The 27,966-nt window shown below is 41.9% G+C and overlaps 3 protein-coding genes and 1 long non-coding RNA gene across 5 annotated transcripts; 1 reads left to right on the top strand and 3 right to left on the bottom strand.

Moving 5' to 3' along the window:
- Positions 1 to 18: 18 nt before the first annotated feature.
- On the bottom strand, positions 19 to 11,922 carry LOC130182284 (tubulin-specific chaperone cofactor E-like protein). The gene is made up of 9 exons (XM_056397086.1): positions 11,839 to 11,922; positions 10,569 to 10,636; positions 8,502 to 8,662; positions 8,222 to 8,361; positions 7,164 to 7,345; positions 6,430 to 6,686; positions 6,214 to 6,340; positions 5,945 to 6,061; positions 19 to 3,064 (listed from the first exon to the last, which is right to left on the bottom strand). Exons 3-9 carry the CDS (start codon positions 8,638 to 8,640, stop codon positions 2,719 to 2,721), a joined length of 1,308 nt encoding a protein of 435 aa, XP_056253061.1. The 5' UTR covers positions 8,641 to 8,662; positions 10,569 to 10,636; positions 11,839 to 11,922; the 3' UTR covers positions 19 to 2,718.
- A 2,679-nt stretch (positions 11,923 to 14,601) lies between these two features.
- On the bottom strand, positions 14,602 to 21,662 carry LOC130183055 (uncharacterized). The gene is made up of 2 exons (XR_008829769.1): positions 21,549 to 21,662; positions 14,602 to 15,078 (listed from the first exon to the last, which is right to left on the bottom strand). It is a non-coding gene; the product is annotated as an uncharacterized LOC130183055 (long non-coding RNA).
- plekhb1 (pleckstrin homology domain containing B1) lies at positions 18,312 to 23,486 on the top strand. Its single transcript, XM_056398369.1, has 6 exons — positions 18,312 to 18,510; positions 19,932 to 20,084; positions 20,207 to 20,309; positions 20,399 to 20,438; positions 20,528 to 20,618; positions 22,466 to 23,486. Exons 1-6 carry the CDS (start codon positions 18,474 to 18,476, stop codon positions 22,597 to 22,599), a joined length of 558 nt encoding a protein of 185 aa, XP_056254344.1. The 5' UTR covers positions 18,312 to 18,473; the 3' UTR covers positions 22,600 to 23,486.
- Positions 23,487 to 23,626: 140 nt separating this feature from the next.
- On the bottom strand, positions 23,627 to 27,793 carry sc5d (sterol-C5-desaturase). Of its 2 annotated transcripts, none has more exons than XM_056398367.1 (5): positions 27,709 to 27,793; positions 26,443 to 26,660; positions 25,707 to 25,839; positions 25,489 to 25,589; positions 23,627 to 25,081 (listed from the first exon to the last, which is right to left on the bottom strand). In XM_056398367.1, the coding sequence occupies exons 2-5, from the start codon at positions 26,650 to 26,652 to the stop codon at positions 24,617 to 24,619; spliced, it is 909 nt and encodes a 302-aa protein (XP_056254342.1). In that variant the 5' UTR covers positions 26,653 to 26,660; positions 27,709 to 27,793; the 3' UTR covers positions 23,627 to 24,616. The 2 variants fall into 2 exon arrangements, with proteins under 2 accessions (XP_056254342.1, XP_056254341.1); XM_056398366.1 differs by lacking the exon at positions 27,709 to 27,793 and adding an exon at positions 27,569 to 27,688.
- Between the last annotated feature and the right edge of the window lie 173 nt (positions 27,794 to 27,966).

Raw genomic sequence — 27,966 nt, 5'->3', positions numbered from 1 at the left:
AAGTAACCTGTACTGTAATGAGGTGGAATAATTATAATTTATTTTTTTAAGTGAAGTGAAAGCCCCATTTTACAGTACAGTACAGTGGTGAGGAAATAGCATTATGATCTCAAGAAAGAAAACAAATGTCAAGATACACACAAGAAACTACAGAAAGCAAACGTGACATAAATTAAACACCGTAGACTAAACAGCACAAGGCAAACTGTATTATAGATTTAGCAACTATCTTATAGTTCTCTTTAATTAATAACAATAATCTTTGTATTTGGTATTACTGAAGGATAAAGATGAGGGTGGAAATGTCAAAATTACAAATGCCCATAAACAACGTTGTTTTCCCTGAAATGACACGTCTCACACATTTAAAAAAAAAAAAAATCAAAACACATCGAGAAATATCAGAACATGCAAACCAGCACAGCGCTCCCAAACGCTCATCCCATTACTTCCCATGTATCCACTCTGTCATGATATAGTATAATGCTAATGATTCAAGACAGAAAAAAAACAAACAAGAGAGATCTCCAGTCATCTACTACAAAAGAAAAAGTCTGTGTCAGAGGAACAAATGACGGCACCTCAACACATTTTCACATGGTTTCGAGGCGAAAACATTGTTTTCCCACTTTGAAGGTAAAATTGGCATAAAAGTGTTCAAGAGAGACATTTTAAAACATTGAAACCCCTCTGCATTTAAAGTCTCACAACACTTTCCATGAACAAATGCAGTTGTTGTTGTTGTTGTTGTTGTTGTTGGGAGTTGCGATGCTGCTTTAAAGACACGTTTGAGCTGTACACGGGTCAGAACGTTGCTAGAACACATCACTGCATGCAGAGCAAAAAAAAAAAAACGACAACAGCTTATATTTTTCATTCAGAGCCTCTGAACGGCCTGAGCTGTACCGAGCCTGAAAGCTGTACACCCTTCTCTAAAAACCCCTCAGGGTGCGTCAGTGTTGGCCTAGAGAGCTTTATATGAGAGGCTACCATAGACGTTAAGATCCTGGGTTCTAATCCACTGGCCGGTGGGGTTGTTTGTGAATGGAGTTTGCAAGTTTCCCCGTGTTTGTGCAGGTCCAGTTCACTGGAAACTGCTCTAACTCCACGTGTAGCCACAGGCTTTCCTTTCCACTGTTCTCTGCCTGCCGACTGTTTTTGCAATTACGCATCGACCCGGACAACCAGTACTTCCGTGGCTGTCCTGAGAGGGGAAGTAGTTTCAGCGATTACAAATGGAAAGGTGGACGATAAGATTTCTCAGCATGTGGTAGAAGGAGTAAAAAGAATACAACACACAGTCAAACAGTGTAGGAGAAAAAAACTCTTCCTCTCTCAGTCGGTATATAAACTTGTGTCCCATAATCACATAGATAAACTAGCAACAATATCCGCGCCACTTTGTCAGTTGCATAAATGACAAACGAAGTTGTATCATGATCAGCTCACGCGACGCTCAGCTCAGCACCACGCGTCGTTTTTCTATCTTTATTTCATCTTTGATTTTATCGTCATCGGTAGGTTACGTGTCTTTCCGAAGAATGTTCGGCTCTAGAGTTCACGACCTCACATCCTGTGAAACAGCGGACACCAGAAGTGTCAGGTTGGCGAGACGGATGTAAAGGACAGATTCAGGTGAACAGGTGAGGGGCTCGAGCCTGTTGGGTGAACCCATTCTAACTTAAACGTGGCCGCAGTGTCCGTGACACAGCGGCTGGTGTGTGGTTACCGCACAGCCTGGGCCTCAACGTTTCTCAGCTGCCTCTGCAGGGACAGAGAGCCGCTCCATTCATGAGCGGGACGGCCAGAAGACCCGCAGTAACTTGAGCATCACCGCTCCTTTCTTCTCTCCGTCGCAGACCCGAGCTCACCTCAGACTTGTCTCGTCTTTCTGCCAGGGCGCCTTGACTGAGTAACAGCCATGTGCTCTATGTTATCCCAAACACAATGCGTTTGTGCATCAGCCCAGGGGGGGTTATCCTGGGATATTCAACCAGAGTCATGTGAAGGCGACTGGTCAGGAAGAAGAGCGAGAGAATTATTCTCATCTTAATCAACTTACTCTGCTTGAGTAAAGCTCAGCAAATTACTTTTTTTGTAATAGTTATTTCATAATGCAAATGTGAACTGTACATTATTCTGAAATTCTTGGCCACAAGTTGAAAGGTCGTGTGACGACTAAGTGAATTCAGTCATTAAGGGTCGTTGTTTGCCACGGTGACGGAGTAGATTGGTTTAAAATGATCTTTTCACCCAAAAGTCATTAAAAAAAAATTTCCCTTCAATCCCAAACACCAATTATAAAGTGGTTCTAGTTTTAGAAATCAATGTGCAATTTGTGCGTCCAATTATAATAATGGCAGCTGTTTTTTTTTTTGTGTGGAGAAAACGTCTCGCACCACATCTGGATTTTGCATAAGATTTTTCATAAATGAGATGCAAATTATTTTCTTATCTTAAGCCACTTTAAGTGAAAAAATGTGCGACTTGCACTCAAGTTACGAACTTTGTGAATGTGGAACTCCTATGTGCAAATATACTATTGTGTAAATTTGTTCAATGCGGTGGGCAGCAAACATCCTTACATTCAAGGCTGGAAATATCAACCTGTTTTTAATCTAAAAAAAAAAAAAAAAAAAAAGGCTCAAGTCAAAGCTTAATATCCAGTAAGTGTCCATTATCTAAAAACCCTTAAGTCCCATTTATTTGAAGCCGGACTCATATATCTGAGGAGCTGCAGCGGCTTTTGACTTTGGGCACAACTAGAATCTCGTCCCCATCTCGGATGCTGTAGGAGTGGAGGGCCCGGCAGCCGCACTTCAACTCCTCAGGTCCCAGCACCGAGCACATCTCCCGGTTGATGTAGAAAAGCCGGATCCCGTTGGTGGGCAGCTGCAGCAGATCTCTGAGTTGTTTCTTCAGGTCGCCCACCGTCTGCTCCAGGCGGAGGCTGACTGCCTCCACCCTCTCCCCCCAGCGAACGTCCACCATGGTGCAGGGGGGGCTCAGGTCCACCTCTGCCAGCGGGGCCAGGTGACCATACTTGGACACAAGGATGTGGTACCTGGGAGAATGCAAGTGGGTGAGAAGATTACTGTGAAGATGTTAAAAATGCGAATAAAAAGAGAACAATCTCCGTTCATTCCAGTTCATCAACAGTGCACGACTGTAATTACGTTTCCATGAAAACTGTTCCCAAGTTTTGAAGGGAAACACTTATTCGCTTTCTCTCCAAGAGTGAGATGAACAGACTGATGTCAATCTCTCCTGAGGCTGAGAGGTAATTAGCCTAGCTTAGCATGAGGACAGGTATCTTCATAGTCACTCACCAGTTAACACACCGTATCCTCTTTGTTACAAGCAGAGATGTAAAAACAACACGTTTGGGCCTTAGAGGGAGTTACGTGCTCCGACCATTTAATGGCTATTAAAAGCCAGACACATGTCACAACTTCCTGAAGTCTTACCGTCACAATGAGGTTGCCAGATTTGGTCTCATCATGCCTCTACGAAGACATTGTAGTTATGCACTTTCATTTACACTCCGCTCTTTATGATGGACTGTGATAGGAAGCATGACATATTTTGTCTGCCATGCCTTTACTGCATTTTCTATTACCAATTTGCCAACTTCAGCTTCAGCCAAAAACTTTTTTTTTTTTTTGTGGTATTTCAGCTTTTTCTACTCACTTTTTTTGTGTGTGTGTGTGTGTGATTAAATTAAATCCGGCAAAGCAAACAGGTGGATGGAAACGAACCTTGTATGTGCTTAAGAGGCAGAGGAACACTGCCTCTGCCTCTTGCTCGCCGTGAGAAAGCTCTCGGCCACCTCAAGGGAATGCGTGTTTGAGATAAGGACCCAGGAACGATTAAATAAAATCCAGGAGAAAAGGCCTGTGCTTTCAAAGCTACTGTAACAGCTGGGCCAATCAAAGCAATTTCCCTTCCCTCCCCCAAAACTCCTCCACAAAGCCGGTCCCCTTGGCCTGGGGTTTCTGGCTAAAACTTGTGGTGCACCCTGGGAATTCTCCTCTTGGGCCACAGCGCACAAAGTGCCATTCTAGGGAAAAGCCATTTAGCTAAAAGGCTTCATTTAAAAGGTGGTAAGCATGGTATAATGGGGCAAATAATGCTGCAGATAACAAGCCAGCATTCCACTTGTCTTTTCCAGCATTCTTCGATAATGGACAGTAAAGTAGCAGCAGAAACAACAGGTTTTGGAGCTAATTCAGAAAACAGAGAGTCCAGCCCAGATCTTAGCTGACTGTTTCCTCTCATTCCTCCAGATCTCCAGTTGAAAGACGACCTGTTTAAAGAAGGAGTTAAAATGTTCCTTTTCAGTCCCTCTCTACTTATTCTACTGGATACAGCGACTCTCAGATTTCTTCTTCAAACCGGCCGTTCTCTTTCGCTCTTTCCTTGCAACTAATCCTTCCTGTCCAGCCAACACATTTCATTCTTTATTTTTCTGTTTCCTATTTCCCACAACCCCTACCCCCTTCCCCGGATTATCCACAATTCTCTGTTCATCGAGGTGTATCGGTCTCCATCAGTCTGATGTAGGTTTTAAGGTTGGAGCTGTTACTCAGAGTCCGATGTGTTCACCTGAGAGGCTGTGACCTTCCCCGCAGCGCTCTGATCTCTCAGGGCAGCAGGGCCACAGCCCCATCCGAAAGGAAAGCGGATAGCAGTGTGTTCACTGCTTACCGAGCGTGTCCGACAACCCCCCCCCCCCATAACACCCACACACAGTCACGGTGATCCCTTAACCTCGGACCTACCTACACTGAGAATCTGGCTCCGAACCAAAACAGCGAGTGCGACATTTACCAGCAGGAAGGAAAGAAGTTTAAACACGGGGTTGAACGTGGAGATAAAGGTAAAAATGAACATGTCTGAAGGTCTGAGGATCGTTGCTGTGAAGTTTCCAGCTCCACGTGAAATCAGAAAACAAATCAATCTCTCAACTTGAGTTTGGTAAGAGTAGGTGTATATATATTTATTTCAAAAGTAAAAAAAAAATCAACCTGCTACTTCGTGTATCAGTTTTCCAATCAGAGAATTCCCGGCACAAAGGACTCATTGAGGAGCGAGAGACTGGTGGCATTGTTTCCCAAAGGTTAGTTTCCCCCAGTCAGGGACTACACCTTCCTTCACAAATCCCTCCCCAGCATTCTGCTGAGGTTAAGTGGAATGCAGTCGGGGAAGAGCGTGGGCAATTTTTTCGACCGCCTGCCGAGCCCCCCCTGTCGAGGAGGGCGGAGCTTTCCCAAAAATCATATCATCTGCTGTCGATGCATTTAATACAAAGGACTGGTGGAAGCAAATGTTGACACTTGGTGCGGCACATTCTTTCTAATTTAGGTTATTAAAGACTGACAGAAACCTTTGTGGCTCTGAGACGCTTGTGATCTGTAAGCAACAATGGGTTTTAGTGCTAAAATGATTAGTCTATTAACTGACGAGGCAGAAAATTAATTAGCAAACATCTTAATAACTGATCTTTAATCGAGTAAAGATGACAAATATCTTCCCCAATGTGACGAGTTTCTGCTTTTCTATCACTGAAAACTGAATATCTTTGCGTTTTGGACTGTTATAAAATGAACCAAATGGATTTTACGTCTATAAAAACAATGAAAAAAGACAGTGGGGCTGGTGGGCACGTTATGTAATGGGAGTGTACCTGAACACACTAATTACATAACTTGTAATGTAATCAACCACCGCGGCAGATGAAAGTTATTGGTCCTACAAATCTTCATCGAGCATGTCTCCTCTAGTTTTTGTTGTACCGTGAACATTTAACATCTGAGCGTTTAAATCTAATTAAAAACACATGATCCATCACTGAAGACACCCTCCTTTAAAATTAGGTGTAAAGTGAGACGTGTGTGTGTATGTGTGTGTGTGTATAAGACATGCATACTGTGTGTCTGAGTACCTCTCAGGAGGCTCCTGTTCTGGCCGCTCCTGCTGGTACCTGATGAAGAACCTCTCAGCATCCTCTCTCTCTCCTTTAGACACTGCGCTCCCATTCAGCACCACTACAGATGGCAGCCTGCAGGCAGCAGCAGCAGCGGCGGCCCAAACATTACGCACATTTATATTTGAAAGTGATGATGATTACTCAGTAAATAAGTGAACATGCTCTCCTGCGTGTAAGTGGCAATAAGGATTTGATGTACGTTGTGTGTTTAGCTTTAGACTCACTGTGCTAAAAGGAGGCTGCGTCTCTCGTGGGTGGTGTAAGGCTGCAGTAAAGGAATCCCCATTACTTTGACTTCCTCCAGCTTAGGGAAGAAATTCAGCCTTTCAATGTCCTCCCATTTACTAAGCCCTGAATGACAGAACATCAGCGTTTTAGGGACACAGTGAATATTTGTTTACACCATGCACTGAGCACAGTCTTCATCGCCCCTCACACACCTGCGTTGTTGAGGTTGATGCTGCGCAGGTTGGGGTAGAGGTGCTGCAGTGTTTCCCGAGTGTCTCCCACGGAGTCCACGCTGTTATTGGCCAGCACCAGTGTGCTCAGACACGGGTACATCGCACCGAACTTCCTCACCTCTGCCCAATGCTGCAGCTGGTTGTCTGTGATCTGCAGCAGGCGGAGTGACGGACAGGGCGTCTGGGACTCTGACACGGTGGTGTAGCCGTTCAGACACAGGAAAAGCTCCTCCAGCCTGGAAGAGGAGGTGCGGTCAGCCAGGTTTCCTTATAGTAGGTGCGACAAAACCTTTTTCACACCAAATCTGCATTGATAAATTAGTATTGTGCTAATTTGGAGTTTATGTTTCCTCTCCTGGCTCTTTACCCTGAAGGCTGATCTTATTTTATTGTTACTGTTATTGGTTTTCGTAAACTTTACCTAAACACAAGTAAATTGTGCATTTATTTGGGACTATTTTCAGCTGTGGATTAATACACTTTTTTGCCAGTGAGTAAGTACAGCAGGAGGATATTGTACAACGTTTGTGGGTTTCACTAAAAGTAAAACTACAGTGGCCATGTTCATCGAAATGAAGTAACACGTCAATAGAGAATATTACCAGCCTCATAATTTGTCTGTGTTCTTATTAGTTTATTATTACATATTAAACACAAACATTTGGCTTCCTCTTACATTCAACCCATCAACAACACAACGTTTCATCACTTACTCCGGTGTGTGTTGCGTGAGCGTGTGCACGGTGTCCCAGCTGACGTGTGTGTTAATAAGGACAAGTCGTCGGACCCTGGAGAAAATCTCGGCCATGCCGGGCTCCAGCTCCACGCCGTTCAGAGGGTTCCTGCTCAGGTTGAGGAAGTCCAGGTGGGGGATGTTGGAGACGATGGTGCAGATCTGGAAAACCCACATTGACATAATAGAATACAAAACGCAAAAAGAAATATTTATTTATATTTTTAGAACATTGTTTAAAATCCTGTGAACAGAAGAGTTAAATACAGTAACGTTAACTGACACAACAGTAAAATCACAGGCATGAATAATGAAATTTATAATAATTCAATTCCATTTAGCTGCTTCAGTTTCACGGTCCTGGTATTATGCATGCCGCATCACTGTCACACTGTCGTAGTTTATTAGGACACTTGACTAGAACAGAGCGGTCATTAATGCCATTAGTAACACCTGCGCTTTTCATAGTACGACAAGTCAGAATACTTTCTGCGGAAAAGTCTCTTCTACATCATTCATCATTTAAAGCCTTTTTCACTGCAGACATTTTAGCGTGTCTTTGAAGAAAGAGCACATGTGGATTTAATAACATTATTACCATCATCCTTTTCTCAGACCCCGATATCGTGCGTGTTGATTCGCTGGCGTTGGTTACTGAGGCACTTCAATGGATCGGAGCGTCATTAATCAAGTCAATTTTTCTTTGAAGCACAAAATGATCAGATCTTTTGCCACAGCAGCCAGAGATACCAGACACTGAACCAGTGAACATCCCTCATGGTAAAACCAACATGCCTCTTTTTGCACAGATTTATTCCTGCCCCACTTTTTTGGCAATTATACATCACATGAGCTTATTTGTCTTGTCTCCCTCCTTTTCAAAGGAGAGTCACAAGACACACACTGTCCTTAATCAATCAGCTGATAATAAACTTAATACTAAAGGAATCAGGATGCCATCTTTATCTAGTCCTAGTCAAATTCCACTCTGCAAGGTCGTCTTGATTTCCGTGCAGCTAGTATGTGGAGGACACCCACCTCTCCCCAGTCATTCAGCTGATTGTAGGACAGGTCCAGCTCTACCACATGGGCACAGAAAGTTGCAATGTTTGACTTGTCACCAGCTTTACTGATTCCACAGTAATTCAGTACCAGCGCACTGGGCAGGAACAGGCGATCTGCCAACAGGGAAACTGATGTCAGATCAGATCTTAAAGACATTCAGGAACTTTGCACTTTTATCCTCTGTGATATGTCAAAAACATCTGATGATGTCGGGTATAATAACCCTGGCGTGGTCGCCTGCGTCATCTCTCACCCTTGACAGGGGATCCCGGAGGGCTGGGCAGAACCACCACTCCCAGGCCTTGGCCGTAGGGGAAATTCTCTGGGTCGTACTTCTCACTGAGGACTTGGACGAAGGTGCGCACCTCCTCTTCGTCAGAGGATGACTCCATGGTTCCAGCCCTGAGCAGGTATCTAAGGAAGAGACAATGGAGTCAGTACCACAGTTACACCAGACCCTGGATAAGCCATTAGGTTGATTGATGATTACATACACACTTTTCCTGAGTGTGCTTTTCATCCTCAAGCACATTTGTTCCTACTGTTCCTACAAATCTTTAGAAACACGTCAGGAATATATGAATGTATGCTTTGACTCTAAAAATAGCCATGTACCGGAGTTTTTAATGAACATTACTCTAGCATGAGGTATTTTATTTCTTGGGGACTATTTTTAGCAGCGGACTTGACACACTGGTGAGTATTTATGGCGACACGTGAGATCAAGTCAAAAATAAACTACAGAGGACGTGTTCGTGGTGATGAAGATGTTGTCCAGCACAATGCTGTGGCTCACTGATGCGTTTTAACAGCAACAATGGAGCACAGAGAGATACGCTACAACAAACTCGGGCCACACGGACACTACATGTTTGTACCATCAATTCATTGTTGGTTTTGGTCTCTTTAGGGAATTTGTTGACAATGAGAAGAGCACAGAATATCACCAGACTCATTGTTTAACATCAAATGACTTGAAAGGGTATTTAAACAACATCAACAACAAGTGAGAGGAGAATAAAGCTTTTTCTGTCCATTGCTGCAGTGAGAGGATTTACTCATCCAAACGATGTGACAGAAATAGATTCTATTTCTATTCTATTTGTGCTTTCAATCTCATCTGTTCTGCGTCTACCCGTCTCTCCCTCCCTCTCTCCCTTCATGAGCTACAGCCATCTCTTCCTGACCCTCTCTTGCTGCTGGCTGACGCCTGGAAACATTCAAAACAAATTAATTGGACAGCAAATCCCTGTGGTCGGACTGATCGGGCTTTCTCACGTCTGTAAAAACGACTGATAAGGCTAAACAGATTGTACAAGATTATATGCAGGTTTCTATGTGTGAGGACCTGCCAACCAGAGACCACTGTCATCCACTGTCAAACCATTTCACTGGGTCTTCTCGCTCCCTGTGTGCAGACAGTCTTCTTCCGTGTTTGGTTCTTTTCTGTCCACGTGTTGGATAAAAGCTTCTAAAAATACCCCACCGTCATCATCGTAGTATAACTCACAAGACACAGCGGCAGAAACGTGAGAAGCAAAGCGGCACTGACAAGAGCAGATGCACAGCTGACACTCATGCACGTGAAGCTGAGCCACCTGTTCCCACTGAAAGTCATTTTCTGTAGTGCTGAAACAATTAGTCGACAAACTGAGAGCAGAATTAATCGTGAGCTATTTTAATAATCAATCAATCTCTTGAGCAAACTTGGGAGAATTTAACTTTTCTCATTTCTGGATCTGCTGCTTTTCTCTATTCTATTATTTTATTCATTCTATTATTGTAACATGAATATATCTGAGTTTTTTTTTTTTTTTTTTTACTGTTGTTATTATCAATTAATGAACATCAAATATGCTTCTGCAGCAAGACACAGAAACAGAGAAAACTTCAGAAACCATACTGACAGCCTGGCAACCATTTCTAAAACTTGCATGGCTCAACAGCGGAGGAAGAAATAGCATAAGACTGAGTTAAAGCAGTTCAGTCTCCTACAGTTTCCTACTTTAATGCATGCTACATGAATGTATTAGTGGACAAAGACGATTTGCATTGATCACTTTTACAGTAGTATGATTTTTGGAATTATATCAGAACATATATCGTTGACGCTGATCGTCTGTTCGCACACAGCACCCAGGTGCTCTGGACTCACGACCCTGATCAGCCCTATCATTTTCAGACAAATGGGGTCTGATCATCTTAAACTCGGCCCACCTGAGGTGGTGCGGCTGCCAAACGACTGAGCGTTGCGTCCGGACTCTTTCTGATGTTTCTGTCATAGATCGTTTCTCGTTACACCAGATCTTCGGTTTCTTACCTCTGATGTAGCAGAGACCAAAGGGAGAGCCTGATTTCAGCAACACATCAGATCACATGCCTCCTCCCCTGATGAGAGAAAATGTTGATGAGAACTTTGATGATGAAGATGATAAAGCAGAAGAACATTTAAAAAAAAAAAAAAAAAGAGCTATACTGAGTTTGGGAACCAAAGAAACTTCATTTACATGCATGTAAGTGAAAGTGTCTTTGACAACTTTGTGGTATATGAATGGAAGAAAAACTGCACAGGAAGACCTTACTCCACATCAAAGGCAGAGAAACTGGAAACAGGAAATGTAGAGTGACAACTGGGTTCTTGATAAAGGCAAGAAAACAACAACAACAACAACAACAACTGACAATACTGTAGCTGAGGTTCAGTCCAGCCCAACATCATCTCTTTCAAAAAGGTCTGATAAACATATGCCAGTCCATTACAAAAACCTGCCCATATAATGTTACCTTGACCTTTGTTCCCACTGACGGGTTATGTCTTCACTGATAACCTTTAGTTTATAGCTATAAGCCCAAGAAAATGCATTTTTCCAAAGAAAATTATTGTTTGAAATGTTCAGCCTTTGTTCAATTCATGGCTTTAGTTGTTTTTCTTCATAAATTTAAACTTTTTGTTCACAACCGCTCGCTACTGCCCTCCGCGGGCTAGTAGCAACAAACGATCAAACCGACGAAAATAGTCCCAGTTTTACAGAAAACAGCAAATACCATTCATTGTTACATTAATGCCGAATGTATTAGTGGACCACAAAGATTCATAAAAGCATAAAAGTCTTAGTGTTTCTGTTGCACACATTTGATGAAAAGCAAAACAAATTTTAAATAGACGGATTTTTAAACGGGGTTCCTCGAAAACACTGTTCAAGCCGCAGAGCACGGCACGTTTTGGGGGGCTGTTTACGACCGAGGCCTGGCTGCGTAATGTCGCCCGTGCAAAAAAAACCAATGAAGAAAAACAACAAACCGAGACTCGACACTTTGACAGCAGCCGAGAGGTGACATTTATTCATTTCATTGGCACAAAGGCTAACGACAGCACTGTCAACCTCGAAAAGTGTGCAACACGTTAAAAATGCCAGGTTGTGCAACCGTGTGGCTAACTTTACCTTCACACATCGATAGAGGTACTGACACTTCGGTGGCTGCTAAAAAAAAAATCAAACCATCGTCATGACCTCCCACTATCACCATATGCAACTATTAATGGTGTATTTGGTAACTGGTTGTGTATATTTTGAAACAGTCGCACTCACCATTCCCGGAACCCCCTTGGTGTTCTGTTTGTTATTGTTGTTCATAGGTTAGTTGACAGTTTAAGACACGCCCACTCCACCGGAAATGACGTTATTTAAATGTCTTCCTTTTTGTTTTTCCCTTCGTCTTCTTGCCCTACATTTTTTTTTTTTTTTTCAAAACGGGACAAAGAAAAATAATTAAGACATACAAATACCACATGTACAATTAAGTTATCGGTTAAATAAAAGATTAATAAATAAAAATAAAATATATAAAATAGGATTTCTGATGAAGCTGTAAAATGTTTTGACTCCTGCCAACTGCCCATGACATCAAACATATACAATATTAAAAAAAAAAAAAAAAATCAATATATAATATAATAAATATATAATAATTCAATGACACAATAACATCCCATAATGATGAAAAGTGGATAAGTCATGTAGTCATCAAACATCAGTGAAGGATCTATCTAGGATCTAGGATCAACAGTATCTATCTTAGGTTTGCACCTAGTTAGCATTAGCCACCTTGAGCTACTTGTCATATCAGATCAAGCTAGATGGAGCAGAGGCTGTGTTTTATTTCTTATTATTTTTTTATTTGTAAAATAAAGAATGCTCTTTCAAAACCTAGTCTCACATTTAGTTGCATGTATGTAAAATCTTAATTTGCAAATAAAGAAATACATTTAAAAAATATAATACAAATAATAATTGCACTGCCTCTGAAATGTAAAACAAAGATATGAGTGTTTGAATGAAAATGCTCTGGTAAACTGTACTTGAATACATTAGGCTATAAGTAGATATGCTTGTTATGCTCCCTCCCTTCCCCTGTTAAGGTACATTTATGAGTTTAAATGTAGTGTGTGATGAGAAAAGTCTGACAGTAGAGTTCCAGCTGAAGTGGTGCCAGTCAGCCACATTAAGATAAGCAAACAACCTGATATCATCATATCACTGTAACAGTTGGATTGGAAATACATTTTTGTATAAAACTCAAATTCATACAAGCAAACCAAATCCAGTCACTTAAAGAATGAAACATCTCATTCTAAATAGCATGAATCTGAGTTTTTAGATGGGAGCACTGTGGTGTTAAAAGACTCAATTTAACAGGTAATTTGAACACAACAGTTGAAGCCATTACGTTTTTATGAGAAAAAAAAAAAATAATAATAATAAATTGATCTCTTAATTGTCATATACACAGTTACTAGGTGAAATTGGAAGAAGCTGAATAAACACGGCATCATTTGATCGGAAACATGTTAGTCGAATTCATCCATTTTACTTCATTTGTCCGACCGTTTTCTTAATTTTGAAAGATAACAGAAATTCTGCATGAGCCATTTTATTGAGTAGAATGGGCCTTATGCTGCCACCAGGTGGCAGTCATGTATATGTTGTGGTTTAAATAAATGTGGTGATGTACAAATAATGGATGACTGGAACCTGACAAGGGGCCCAGAGTTGATAAACACTGGTTTTTATGTGGATTTTATTTAATTATTAACATTTAGTTTTGATTAGAATCAGAACACAGGTTTGTCATGTCACCACACTCTCATTCACTCAGACACACTGACGCTCATATAAACAAACATATTTACTTATCATTACAACGGCCTCCATGTCTGCAAGGGGGTTAAATCCTGTTCACTCTTCGTCCTCTGTGAGACTTCTAGGTAAGTGTGTAAGTGCTGACAAAAAACTTGCCCTCCCTGATTCACTGTCATCAGCTGTAGGCACTGATTTATGGCGTCTTGAGCACTTAAATGTGACTTGATGTGATTTTCTTCTTAAATTATCAATATTAAATGTATCATTTTATCAGGATGTTTATATAATGTGTTCCTTGCTTAGAAATGTAAGTAGAAAGAAACCACCTGGAAATAATACCATCCCTCTTTTAGTAGTCATCTATACATGCTGTAAGGCTGACCCATCAAACAGCGTTCAACTCAATTCTGCCATGTTCATGTCTGTGAGTGTGTCGCGTCTGTGATAGCCTCATTGATCAAGCGTTGACAGCATGACAGCAAGACAGCGTGCACAACACCAAGACCCTGAAACTGAAGCATTGATTTGGCTTTAAATTATTTACACCTGGTGATTTTCCAACTGTGACACGTCAAAATATCTTCTATTTTCCTGATCTCTGACTGAGCAGACAGGTCATTTTAAATGTTTATAGTAACTTACTGACTGCACACCATGCAGTCAAGCAAGTTCAATTTCTCAACTGCAGGTGACGTCTCTGCAGAACCTGGCAGCGTCTCCCAGGATGAGGCCGGGACAAAGAGGAGTAAGAGGAAGGGCGGCTGTGACAGGGAGGAACCTGGGGAGAGGAGAAGGGTCAGCGGTCAAAGCTCTGCAGAAGGTCAGAGGTCAAATAATACCGCACCTTCTCCCTCACGGGACCTCCGTCACAGCTTCAGGGACCCTTCATCTCACAGCGATGTCACGCCGTCAGGAAACAGCATCGGCAAGTTGATCATTTTGATAATTCATTTGAATAGAGATAAGTCCGTCATCAATGCAGCTGGGTGCCAATGCAGAAAGGATTCATCATCACGAGGAGAGGCAGTACGGTGGTCGCCAAATGTCCTTTGGTGGGCCGACAAACCAAGATTGCACTCCTTAAAAATGTCAAAAGAAATTTATAACTCTACCAGGGAATACTTCAGGGTTCGGTTTTTAAGAGTGAGGTTTAAAATCCGGAATTGATTTTAGGTATGAAGTTAGAGAATAAGAGTAATCACAGATGCTGTCTGTATGTAGCTTTTTTATTTTGAAGACAAATATGAGGAGCTGGAGCTACTCGGTGAAGGAGGCTTCGGTTCAGTGTTTGCTGGCTTCCAGATGTCGGACAAGTTACCTGTAAGACTTGTGCACACACTCTTGCAGACACACACACACACACACACACACACACACACACACACACACACACACACACAGTCTCCTCAGAATATTACCTGTGTTTTCTATCTTTAAGGTGGCTCTCAAACACATTCCCCAAGGATGTGTGAAGCGCAAACTACTGGTGACTGATATCTGTTGACCATTTCCTTCACTCAACTCAGTTACTAACTTTACTGCCCTTAACGATTGATCTGATTTTCACTGATCAGCCTGTGCAGGGCGAGTCATGATGACCTTCTCCCTCATCCATATCTGTCTGTAGATGATAAACGGGGAGGTTCTCGGGTACAGTACGTCGTCTAGCTTCTGCTGCTTCACTGATCTCTGGAAGAAAGAAGTGAATGTTTAGAAAAGCTTCTTAATCTGCTCCTCCTCCCTTTTCCACTCTGTTCTATATTCTAGATACCCCCGAGTACCCCCCCCCTCCAGAGTGGTACAAGCATATGCGCTACAAGGCTCGTCCCACCACGGTGTGGCAGCTGGGAGTGGTGCTGTACGGGATGCTGGATGGACACGGATCATTTGACACCCTGAGGTTCCTCCGCAGAAAACTCCCCATCAGCAGTGAGCTGTCCCAAAGTAACGATGCACACACACACACACACAGAGTGAAAGGAAACAGCCACTCTCTATTATGTGTCTCTATATATGATTATCAGCGACATATGTTTGATGTCCTGAAGGTTTTACAGCTCACCAGACTCCATTAGATTTCCATCTGTTTTAAGATTTTTTTACCTTTTCTAGAGAGGTATCTGTGTGAAAATATCATTTACACAGTTTAGAGACACTGCAGTTCCAAAAACTGTTCTTGGGGAAAGTATCCGAACATCAAGAGGAAGCTACGATTTAATGTATTATTGGACTAGTTATTAATTGACACAGTATCAGCTTGTCTCTTGCTTCCTGCCCAGATTGTCAGGAGTTGTTGCGGATGTGTCTGTCCGAAGTCCCAAAGCAACGTCCCACCCTCAAGCAGCTTCAGCACCACCCATGGCTCCAATAACAGCCCATGAATGTGAACCACTGGGTGACATCACAATCCAGAAGCTGAGTTTACCTAAACAGCAGTGACTGAGCCACGGTTAGGATTAGTAAAAAAAGAAAGTAGACAAAAATGTTGTTTCATTTAACTATGACCATAATCTCTCCCTCACCAAAACCAAGCAGCTGTAGATTTAACCATACATGAACCACAGAACATCTGTGGACCGGAGCCAGCTGCTGACAGACAAACTGAGACAGAGGAGCTCCGGCTTCACTGTGGGTTTTTGATTTTATTTGGCATGACATAATTCCACTTTTTAAAATAACTCTTTGTTGTATTTTCCAGCCTTAAAGAAAAGAACAGAGACGAGGACAAATTGACCCAACAAGCTTTGGTCTTTATCGTTTATGTTCCTTTTTGAGTATCAAATCTTGCATTGAATACTCAGGTTTTTAGTCTCTTTTACTTATTCTTTAAGAGAATATTCAAGAACTTTGGTGATTTTAACCAGTATTTTATCGTTTTTGCTTACCTTTTACAGGAGGCAGAAAGAGGTCAGCTATTCCTCGCCCCTCGTGTTGTCTATGGGGTTACACTTAAATAAATCAACGAAGGCATGAAACTATCATCACTATCACTACCATCTTTCCTCATGGTGAGCTGCATAGCCAACACCAAAATGTGTCTGACCTGCAACCAAAGACATCTGCTTCAGATTTCCTTCTCTGATAGCAGCAGCAGCAGCAGCGACTCTTTCCAAGATTAAAGGACCCCCCCTCCTTTATAATTGGTGATCAGAGCTGAGCCACTGCCCTCAGAGCTGTGCACAGGAAAGCTGAGGCTAAAAGGCATCATCAGCTTAATTACATGCTTTCTCTCTTCATCTAACATTTCACCTGTGCACAGATTTATTCTTTTCTTTTTTTCCTTCACAAACCAAAAGTGACTGGTTAAACCAACCTTGCATATTATTACTTTGTACAGTCGATGTTTCAAAACGACTTCCTGACAAAAAAAAAAAAAACAAGCTTTCTTTAGAAAAAGCAAATTGAATCAGTCTTTGGTGAGATCACATATCTGAGAAAGGCAAATATAATGTGAAATACACGCAGTAGATGATGAGTAACGCCAGTAGTTTACATCATAAACACTCACTGCAGCATATTAATGGAGCGGAGCAGAACATATGCAAGTATTAAATGTAAATCTGTCAGATCTGTCGCCCATTGTGACCATAAGGTTTGATACGATTCAACGGAATACATTATGTCAGATGAAATGTTTTCTACAGCCGTCTGTTTGAAGGACTCTGGAGGAAGATGATAGATGCAGATCACAAACACTCCTGTTTTTTTCCCCCCGGGAGTCTCCCGTATTTCAAGGTAATCTCCTGGCGTCGCCCCCATTATGTCATTTCTACTGGGAAACTCCCGTAAATTGCACGGCAACCCTCAACCCTCAGTATAAGTAATCATTAAACACTGACCCGTACATTTGGTACGTCGAGTTTGTCTGATGTTATCCAAGTCGCCAGATTGTGTTTGAAACTCAAGATAGACGCACAATCCACACACACAAACTATTTCAACCCATCTGTTACCACAACCCTGTTCAAGTGGGGTGTGTGTGTGTGTGTGTGTGTGTGTATTTGACTGTGGAATTAACTGTTTTTAAATGAACAAGTTAAACCAAATTTGATGCAAATTTTTTGTTCATGTAATGTTTAACTGATGACATGTCAGTATTAATTGACATGTGATGTATTTAAATTAAAAAATGTAAATGAATCTCAAAACAAAAAGAAAAGAAAAAGCTGGTTGGCAGGTATGCAAACGGCTTCTATTACACACTGAAGTGAGATGTCTGCGGTGGTAGGCGCCGGTCCAGGTGTTTAAACCACTAGAACAAACTGAGCGAATCCTGAAAACAAAAGGTAATCTCTCCTGGAGGAGCTTTCTGCAGATACACAGTCGACAGCCAAGCTGGTTTACCTGTCTGATACATTTACCTCGATAAAAACAGCCCCACTGCCTTCAGACTGGCCGGCTTCATGGGAAAATAAAAGCAGGGTTTTAAACAAGGTGAAGACGAGGAGCACAAATGTAAGAAAACACTCGCTCTCAATTAAGAAATGTAAATGATCGAGAGTGACTCATCTGACACAGGAGAGTCTGGTGTTTTCTCTGCAGGTTATAAAAAGGAAATGATGTCATCAGTGCATCCCAGAAACCCCTGGAAGACTCTCATAACTGACCTGGGGACTCTGCTACAATCGGGCTAATCCTGGTGTTATTTCAGTGCTGGGATTAACTTGTGGAAGCATGCTGGAGGTGTGCACAGAAACGAACAGGACAGGGGTCACACCAGTTCAGTTTACCAGCATCTAATATGAGGATTCAGGTATATAAGCAAAGTATGACTCATGGTGTGAGGGTCAGGAAGAAAAAGAATCAGTCCAGAAAGAAGGAGGAAGATGAGACGGGGTGAGAGGGCGTGGCCAAACACTCTCACTAATCCAGAATGATCCTGTGAGTCAGAGTCTGTCCCGGTCAGACACAGAATAATCTGCCAGGCCCTCGCTGTCTGTGGACAGAGGGAATATAAACCGAGGCAGGAGAGGCCAAAACCAAACGCTGGATCATTTGGGCTTGTAAACACCAAAATCTAAATTCCTCCTTTTGCTTCTACTGGATTATCATCATCATCCTCATCATAAGTGCAGCAGCTAAAAATGGCGCTCATGAGGTCAGGCTGGCTGTGGAGACAAAGTGAGTGGACACAGGATTTTTTTTGCTTGTTTGTTTTTACAGCTTTCACAGCAAAGAATCTTATTCATTTAAACTATTGCTAGTAATCGATTTCATTATAAACTGTGGGAGGTTTTTTTGTTATTATTGTTAACTTTTATTTGTTTAGACAAAATAAGCAGATGGGCAACAGCTCGGGCTCTGGGAGGGGGAGAGAGAGAGAGAGAGAGAGAGAGAGAGAGAGAGAGAGAGAGAGAGAGAGAGAGAGAGAGAGAGAGAGAGAGAGTGAGAGAGAGAGAGAGAGAGAGAGAGAGAGAGAGAGAGAGAGAGAGAGAGAGAGAGAGAGAGAGAGAGAGAGAGAGAGAGAGAGTGAGAGTGTTGGGGAATAAGATGCAACAAAGGCTCCTGACGAGACTCGAACTGGGGAACATTGTGGTTCATAGTCAGCACCTTAACGCCCACACGCTTTGTTTTTTAGTAGTAGACTGACATGTTGGAAGAATCAACCATTTGATCTTCCAGTTATACAACGAGCTCTCCAACCACTAACAGCTTATTATATCTTCTACTGATGAAACAAGGCCGATATCAATATTTAAGGGTTTAAAAAATAATCTGCCTACAATATATCAGCTGTTTCATTCTTTTAAATCAATAAACAAATAACAAGCTCAAACATATAATTAACATTCCTACACTGCAATTTCTTGTTACTTATGGGTCGGCACATAAACCAACACCAATATGTGATGAGCTAATATCGATCAATGCACCATCTTATCAGTTTACTTCCAATATGTGCTGTTTACGTGTCATTGGGATTTTATCACCTGACGTTCACCATTCAGTTTGAACACTGAGGAGGAACATGTCTGGATTTCATGTACCGGAGCATTTTTCTAGAAAGTGAAAAGTGCATCTGTTATGAAAGTCTAACCTTTGTAATTTATAATCCCATTAATTGTCCCTGGCCATGTCTTTAAGTGGCTTAACAAGGTTAGGCAATGGGGATGTAACTGCTGGAAAAACACTGCGCGCACACACACACACACACACACACACACACACACACACACACACACACACACACACACACTGAAAGAACAAAACAAAAACAAACAGTGAGCTGATGGATGGGATCTTACAGTATGAGGATGTTTAACCAATGAACACTCCTTCATCGTATCGAAACAGGGTGAAGCTCTGTAACTTATCTTGTTCATTTTCCCCAGGAAACTTTATATCATCAGTGGAGAAATCATTTAGTAAAGATCTTACATTCCCATTAAGGTTATTGATCATGGCGCTGACTCAACAATTACTCATCACCCCTATAATCTAAGGTTTAAACCCCCCCGCACACACACACACACACTCATTTTGCTCCACAGGCCCCTGAAAGACAAACAGTAATGTTACACTGACATGTGTCTCTTCTCTAGCTTCTGTGCTCAAGCGCTGGAAGTTAAACTGGTGTGATCTTTGGATCGATGGGAGCCTTTGCTTCTACAAGACTGACAGCCGGCGGGAGCTGGAGCACCGCGTCAGGCTCAAGACCACATGTGTAGATGTGCGGTCCGGTCTGGAGTGTGGAGGTACAATGGGCTACAAACCCCTGCACCCCAAAACCGTCCCATCACCATACGAATACTCCAAAGCACCAAACCCTAACACAATGTATGATGATGACAACGTGCTTCCTCTGACTTGGCTGCAGGTGTGACTCCACCAGAGAGTAATCCCAGGGAGAATCTCATCGTGGTTCAGCTCAGAGACGGCTCGACGGTCAACCTGTGTGCCAACAGCGAGGACGAATCTATGTATGTGCCCCCTCCGCGCTCTCCACTGCCCTTACATGTGTCCATCAGTTCTTCATACGTGTTCATTTCTTTTTCTTTTTTTTTCCCAGAGCGTGGAAACTGACTCTGCTGGAGACCAGGAGGAACCCGGTGAGTGATCCGTGTTCTCTGCGAGAGCTGAAACATGGCGGCGTTTCCATCTCAGCGCTTAATAACACTGTTTCCTTCCTGTGCTGTAGGTGTTCACATATGATCCATATGACGACTCCTACCAGGCCGTCCCCCTCAACAGCTATCACACTGTCTACATCACACCCGGAGCAGGACCAGGTATGTTACCATAGTGACAACAGATGTCTGTTGCATTATTAAGTAAAAACAGGTAAGAATACTAGTAGGAATCAAAGCTGTAGCTATTTCCATTGAGGACACTGAGGTCACGTCCTTGGCATTTCTTTCTGGGATTTACAAGCTGATTTGCCAGTGGTGGAGGAAGTATTCAAATCCTTTACTAAAGTAAAACAATGTGTTGTATTTTAAAATCATGTTATATTATCCAATGTGTAAAATCTTAATCTTAAATGTAACTAGTAACTAAAGCTGTCAAATAAATGTAGCGGAGTAAAAAGTACAATATTTCCCTCTGAAATGTAGAGAAGTGGAAGTATAAAGAAGTACTGAAGTGCAGTACTGGAGTAAATGTACTTACTTTCCACCACTGGTGGTTGCAGAAGTAGTGTGTGTGTGTGTGTGTGTGTGTGTGTGTGTGTTTGATGGGGGGGGGGTCAGTCATCTGTGGAGTTACAGTCAAACACATGGTTAATATTTTAATCCAATTGCAGTATTTGTGGACTCAACATATTTAATTTTGACTACCTCTGGGACAATAAAAAATAAATAGGCAAAGTCAGGAGGCTATTTTCCCCCCAATAGAATCTAATTACTGGAAGTGTGTGGAGAGGACTTCAAAGCAGCATTTAAAACCTCCATGTGGGAAAAATGCAAACAAAGCTTCAGTTAACTGAACAAATATAATATGAGAAATCATGGCTACTAAATTCTTTCCTCTAGCTCTGCTGGTGAGTGAATGCAGCACTTCAGTCATTCAAATAAGAGGTTTTCCATGTTTGTCTAATGGCAGCAATTCCATTAGAAGCACTTTTCTTTGGCTTGTGGGGAAAAAAAGTGTCATCCTCAATGATCAATACATTAATCAAACAAAATATAATCATCTGGAGAACATACACGCAACAGATTTACCTCCAGCTGACGTGCTTTAGCTCATCTTCCCCGGAACCTGCAGAACGTGATAATCCGGTGAAATGCAGCATCGCTTTTCCTCCTCACTGCTGTTCTTGCACCTGGCCTCGGACATGTCTGACAAACACCAGGCTTTTGCTGTGCACGTGTGGCCCTAATTCTGATCGTTGGAGCGTTGGATTTGTGTCAGAGAGCGTCCCAGACGGGCGGGGGAAGTAAATCAGTTGGGAAAAATGTTTATTCGACCGTTTTCAGCTATCTTATGCCACAATACTAATACGTTATATGTATATATAACAAAAAAAAAAGATAATGGTAAAGTAAAGTGCATCATAGGTTAAGTTTTATATTGGTTCACGTGTGGCAAGAAACACATACACATTAACTGGAACATCAACTGACCCCAGGTTTGCTCTGTGTTAATTACTTTGAGGTTGTTCTATGAAGCACAAATTGAATTAGGAATGAGCATCATTGAAGTGCATATCAACTGAAATAATAAAGGTATTTAACCTCAATTGTGACGCAGGATCCTTTTCACAGGCCAGATTAATCCACCACACTTGATGTAGGACTCAAAGGTCCAGGCTGTTTATGGTAGAAGTCAAACAGAGCATCTGTTTCCCGCCCTCTGTGGTTCAGAGCTGACGCCCTGAGCTCCTCCTTTACTTTAATTTCCAAACATGGATCGGCAAACAACTTGAAAACTCCAGTAACATTTGTATAAAGAACAGATGACCCCGAGGAGGACCACAAGCTGAAACATGTCGCTCTGACAATAAAGTTGCTTTGTACTACAAATGTTCCTGGAGTTTTCACATCTTCAGACTCCATGTTGTGTCACAACCAGTACTGTGGTTCAGCGAGCGACTCAACCACAAACATTAAATGTGTCTCCCCTCCGTCTTTCCTCTCAGGCACCCACCAGGTGGTTGTTCAGAGGGATCCGTTCGATGCGGTGGCAGAGCATCTAGCAATGGGGTTACTGGCAGGCATGGCAGCGGGAGCAGCCATGCGATCCTTCCTCTGGATGCCTTTCCTTCTCTGCTGAGATGATCATTGTTACCGACACGACAACACGGCACAAAGGCCCGTCTGTCCCCACGGACAGACAACCTGTCATCAGCACCTGTAGAAAGGCTTTTACTTCATCTTTTATATCATCTGTTTTCAAATCATAGCTGCTGTAACAAACAGCTGCTTACGTTTCTTTTTTTTCTTCTTGTGTGCAGTTTTGCATATAAAACTAATCCTGAAGAGGATGCTGTGTAATTATGTTCTCTGCTCCTGAACCTTTGCAAAACAGGAAGTCAATTTTGTATCTCAATGTTCTTTTATCTGCTGCTTGAATTTTACACTTTGCGAGCTTAACAAAGTGTGAAGCCTTTAGCAGAGAATAAATGGATGTTATTAAAATATAATTAGGGATGGTGATTGTCAGTGTTGCATGTTTGATTGCCTGCAATGATTAGCCATAAACACGCATTTTAAAATATATTTTTCTAGTTTGATGAAACAATCCAAACTCAAGGTACACTAACTAACATTTTCCAGGGCTCTCAACCATATTACATTGTCTTCATCAGCGGGTGGAGCTTGCTCAGTTGTCATGGAGATAGATGTATGCCATTGAGATTTCATCCATAGCACTTTGAGGACCTTTAGTTCATATTAGCTTGATAAAAACAAGCTCTTGTCTGTGGAAGAAGACTGTGTAGCACGCTTGAAATCTCAGGAAAAAGTTAGTCAGTGGACCTTGAGTTGGGATTGTCTTGTCAAACAAAAATTTTCCAGGCCAAACATAAACTTCGCTTTAGTTTTATGTGAAATCATAAAAATGCTTTGGATCAAAAAGACATATAATGTCAAATGTCAGCAGATTTATCTCCATGACAACTGGGCAAACTCCATATGCCGATGAAGACCATGTGATGGGGTTGAAAAACTATTTCCAACCCACAGAAAAAAAACCTTTGGAATAAATTACATTTTTGTATTTATTTATTATATTTTTGTTTATATCCAAAAAGTCCTAAACAATAATTCTACTCAGTTTGTACCAACAAACATAAACATAAAAGGGGGAAAGGTGCTTTATTCTCATACTAATGATGCAATCACCTCTACAGACAGAGCGAAGACATGAACTGTGATGAATATGTAACCAAAAAAGTGTCATCTTACACTGTTTGCATCCCTGTTCCTCCAGTGTGTAACTGTGCACTGGTTAAAAGTGAAAGGACAGTAAACTAAATGAAGGTGATGTAATTAACAGAAGCATGTTCCAGCTGTCACTGACAACATACTGATAAAAATGCTAAATATAAGATCATCTGTAATTATGGTCTTGTCCTTATGCACAGTGTTAACCTACATGATCAGAACTTGTAAACCAAGGGAACAAGAAACTTCAGTCACTTCTTGAGATACAGAACAGATTTGTATGTCTCACCATATCAAGTTAGTGTCAGCAGGCGGTGGCTGCACAAAGGTTACTGGGTTACTGGAGCCAAAGTTTATCCCAGTAACTCAACTTTCTTCAAACCCCAAACAGAGCAGCTACAAAGAATGTTGGTTTTGAAAATGCTAAACTGCACCAGCTTACCTGTGCATGGGAGGGCAGCTTTAAAAGGAAAAATGTCAGCGTTTTTCCACCTGTGTATTTGTCAGTTAGTTGCTCAAGTGAATCTTTATGCAGTGAGCTACAACAGCTGAAGCAGGAGGATCATTTCTATGTTTGTTTTCAATATGACTCATGGTTTATGTGAAATTCAAGTTTATTTCGTAAGTTATACGAGGCTCGAGCACGTAACAGAGGTGGTGAATGCAAAGTTAGCGTGACCCATTAGTCAGTGTCTGTCACTGATACAAGCATAACTGGTACGTCAGAGGAGGTCGCGTCCCAAAGCTCGCCTCTGATGATGTCAGTCCAGAGGCGCCTTATCCACTAGAATTCAAAATCTCATTTGGCAAGTACACGCTCTCAAATTAGCTGAGTGTGGGTGCAGCACATTGTCTTTACAAAAATAGTGATCGCTTTCAGCAGCTAATTGTAATTTCCCCTAATGTTACTCCTCCTTACATGTGACTCCTCTCTGGGCGTGTCCGTTCACTTGCCCTTTAGCCTTCACTCTGTCATCTCCCAGCTTTCCCTCTGCTTGAAGTTTGCGGATCAGATCGTGGGGACCCTTCCCCATCAGAGCCGACGGGTGCCTGTAGGAGCCTCCCAGGCGGTCCCACAGTGTGAAGTATTGGCCGTAATTGTAGTCGAAGAAGAGGTGGTGGTCGGTGTGGTGAGCCGAGCCGTTGATGACGCTCGTCAGACCGCCGGGGACGCGGTAGTCGCCGTCGTGGATGGAAATGGTCCAGATGTTGACGAAAACGTAGAGGGCCAAGTAGAGCACCTTGTGGAGCGGGAAAAAGAAGGGGTAGATGTGGTACGGGAGTCCCTGCATGAAGCCGTCTACTGGATGAAAGGCATGGCTAGCAAAGGGAGAGGGGATCTTCCACAAGTGGTGTGGTTTGTGAAACAGCTGTTGAGACGAGAGAGCAAAGAGATCACAGATTTATTCTAACCATGATTTCAAACACTAGGTAACCTGTGCTTGTGAGAGCGAAGAGAGTCAGAGTTGTGCCATAACATTTGTTTGTATCAGGTCGTCTCTATTACATATCATTTAAAGTTAAGCACCCACACAACGACCTTGAAGCTGAACAGAAAAAGAAGGAAAGAAGAACGTGTCAGTACAAGCAATAAAGCTTAATATTTATAGCCAATAATTTATATTTAAACTTAGGGTCCTGGAGATAATAGCTCAAATAACACATATAAAATGGTTCATAGCTTGATACTTGATGACTTTAATGAGAATTACTTATAAATGTACAGAAAATAAAACTTAAAAAAATAAAACAACAGATATGTTGAGATTCTGCTCACCTTATAAATAAGCTTATGATGTAGGAAGCGATGAATCCAGTAGATACACATGTCGGTGAAAAACAGGAAGGAGATCATACTCAGGAGGAGCCCGGGCCAACCTGAAATCACACACACCGCGTCACCAACAACGACTCGGGTGCCTGGTGACCAGAAGCACCGGAAACATCAGGATTACAGAACGAGTGAAAAACCGGCGACGACGGTCTTCAACTCACCCAGCGGAGATTCGCCGACGTTGTCGTACAGTTTGCTGTATCCTCTAACTTCAGCGAAGAACAGAGCCACGGTGGGAATGCTGATCCAGGGCAGAGAGGTCATCGCATATTTGATCTCCCGCTGAACCTGGTTCTAAAATATTTAAAATAAAGCAGGGAATAAATAAACATGCGGAGGGATATAAAGGGGTTAAAAGTTAACACCCCTGGTATCCACACTATAAAATCTCATGTGATAATCAGAGCTCAATCTTGATAGTTGTGTGGACATTGCACTTGGCTGTTATTATAATTGCACGCTGTTATTTGATTGGTTCGATTTATCTGTAATCTCAGAGTGTCTTGTTTGTTGCTGTGATATCGTGCTGTTGTATTTACTCCTGTCTCAGTGACGCTTTAGGAAATTACTGAAGCTTTTTATTTATTTACAGATTTACATTTTCAGTAAGAATGAGGGTCACTTAAGGCCTCAGGTGCTTTTTGGGTTGTCTAACAAGGTCTAACACCAAGTTTCCGTGCGAAAATATAGAGGGATTGAACTCCACTCGACTTCACTTCACCTTTTGTTTTACAACCGAGTGCGATTTTGTGCGATTGATCACATCCGGAAATTAAAGACACACAAAAAAACCCCACAGATTTCTTGGAGAGCCAGATGTGCACCAAAGTTTATCATCGCCAACACTCACAGCAGTTTATCACGGCATGAATCATAAATGAGATACAGGCGTTATACCTCTAAGAAGTGCGGGTGTTTCATCAGAGTGTGGTCGAAGATGAAGAAGTAGCTGATGGCCCCCAGGCCCAGGTACAGGATTGCAGCCCCGAGGTTGGTCAGCACCAGCAGGCTGATAATCTGCCGCAGGGCCCATTCCTCAGGCCACGACGCAGGGTAAACATACGGGGTGAGGACGTAGTAGTCGGCAACATTCAGCACAAGATCCATGGTTGAATCTGTGAAGTATAAAACAGCATTTACAAGATGTGTAAACAGTTATTAGATGGTTTAAAACACACTGTAAAAAATAGGGTGTTCAACCATTAATGAATTATTAATGATTAATAGTTGAAGCAGCAAACTTAAATCTTTCGTGTTTATAGTATATACAGTTAATGTTTGGTTATATATCATTAAATATGATTAGAGCTATGTTATATTATTATATTATTATAAATAATTCATTAAGTGTTTTTATTATAATACATATATATATAAACCTGCTACAGATGCCTTTCACTTTCTCAATTACCATCAAACTCTTTAGTTCTTTTTTTGTGCCACAAATCAATTTACTGCTTTCCCTTAAAAATCTGTCTTTGTCTCTGACAGACGAGATAAAACTAAGTTTATCTGCCAATTTATTAATAATAAATTGAGGGATTCTTTTTTAGAAAATAAAACACACAATATTCAATAGATATACATGTCATGTATGAGTGCACACTCAAACTTCTCACATATATATTATGCAAATATTGACCTCTTTCTTAATCCAAAGAATTATTATTAAACAGCAGAAGCTGCGACATCTTCTTTTAAAAACTGTGGTGTTTGATCTGACACAAGAAGCCACTGCAGCAACAGACAGTGGGTGGAGGTTAGTGTATTATGTGGTTTATAGATATATATTTATTATGTTTATATATATAAGTTATTGAGCTGCCTGGACCTCTGATCCCTCGAGGGGGGCTGGACCCGGACTCCTCTACTTAACAAGTTATCACAATGGATTTGGGAATGAAATGACACCAAATCTAACATGAGGTGATTTTGGGGGATTTTGTAATCCACATTAAGTCTTTGCAAACAAGTAAAGAAAATGACCGAGATGTCAAATATTTATGTAACTAACCTGACCTACCGTGACGTGTGGAAACTGCATGAAAAGGTAAATATTCAGTCGGATTAACAGACACCAAAGGCCTCGTTACAGGGTGAAAACACAGAATACAAGAGCTGCACTGACATATTGTTAATATAAAGTTAAAAAGAGTACTGTACCTTGTGTAGGTTGCTCGTATTCCGGAACAACAGTGGAGGGATGTGCGCTAAACTAAAGGTGGACGAGCAACCAATCAGTAACGAGTTGACTATTACGTCACAGAAGGGGGGTCCAATCGGCGCGCAGCTTCTCATCACGGCAGGTTTGTTATGATTTCCGATTGGCCAATTGGAGGATCTGCTCATGGTGTTACAGAAACAACGCTACCGCGCTTAAAGGTCCTGCCACATCTGGAACAGGAGCTGGTCCGCCTTAAA

This window comes from Seriola aureovittata, chromosome 15, assembly GCF_021018895.1.
Source record: "Seriola aureovittata isolate HTS-2021-v1 ecotype China chromosome 15, ASM2101889v1, whole genome shotgun sequence".
Taxonomy (NCBI): domain Eukaryota; kingdom Metazoa; phylum Chordata; class Actinopteri; order Carangiformes; family Carangidae; genus Seriola; species Seriola aureovittata.
Note: the sequence above shows the minus strand (reverse complement) of the source record. Positions and strands in the feature narration are given on the sequence as shown.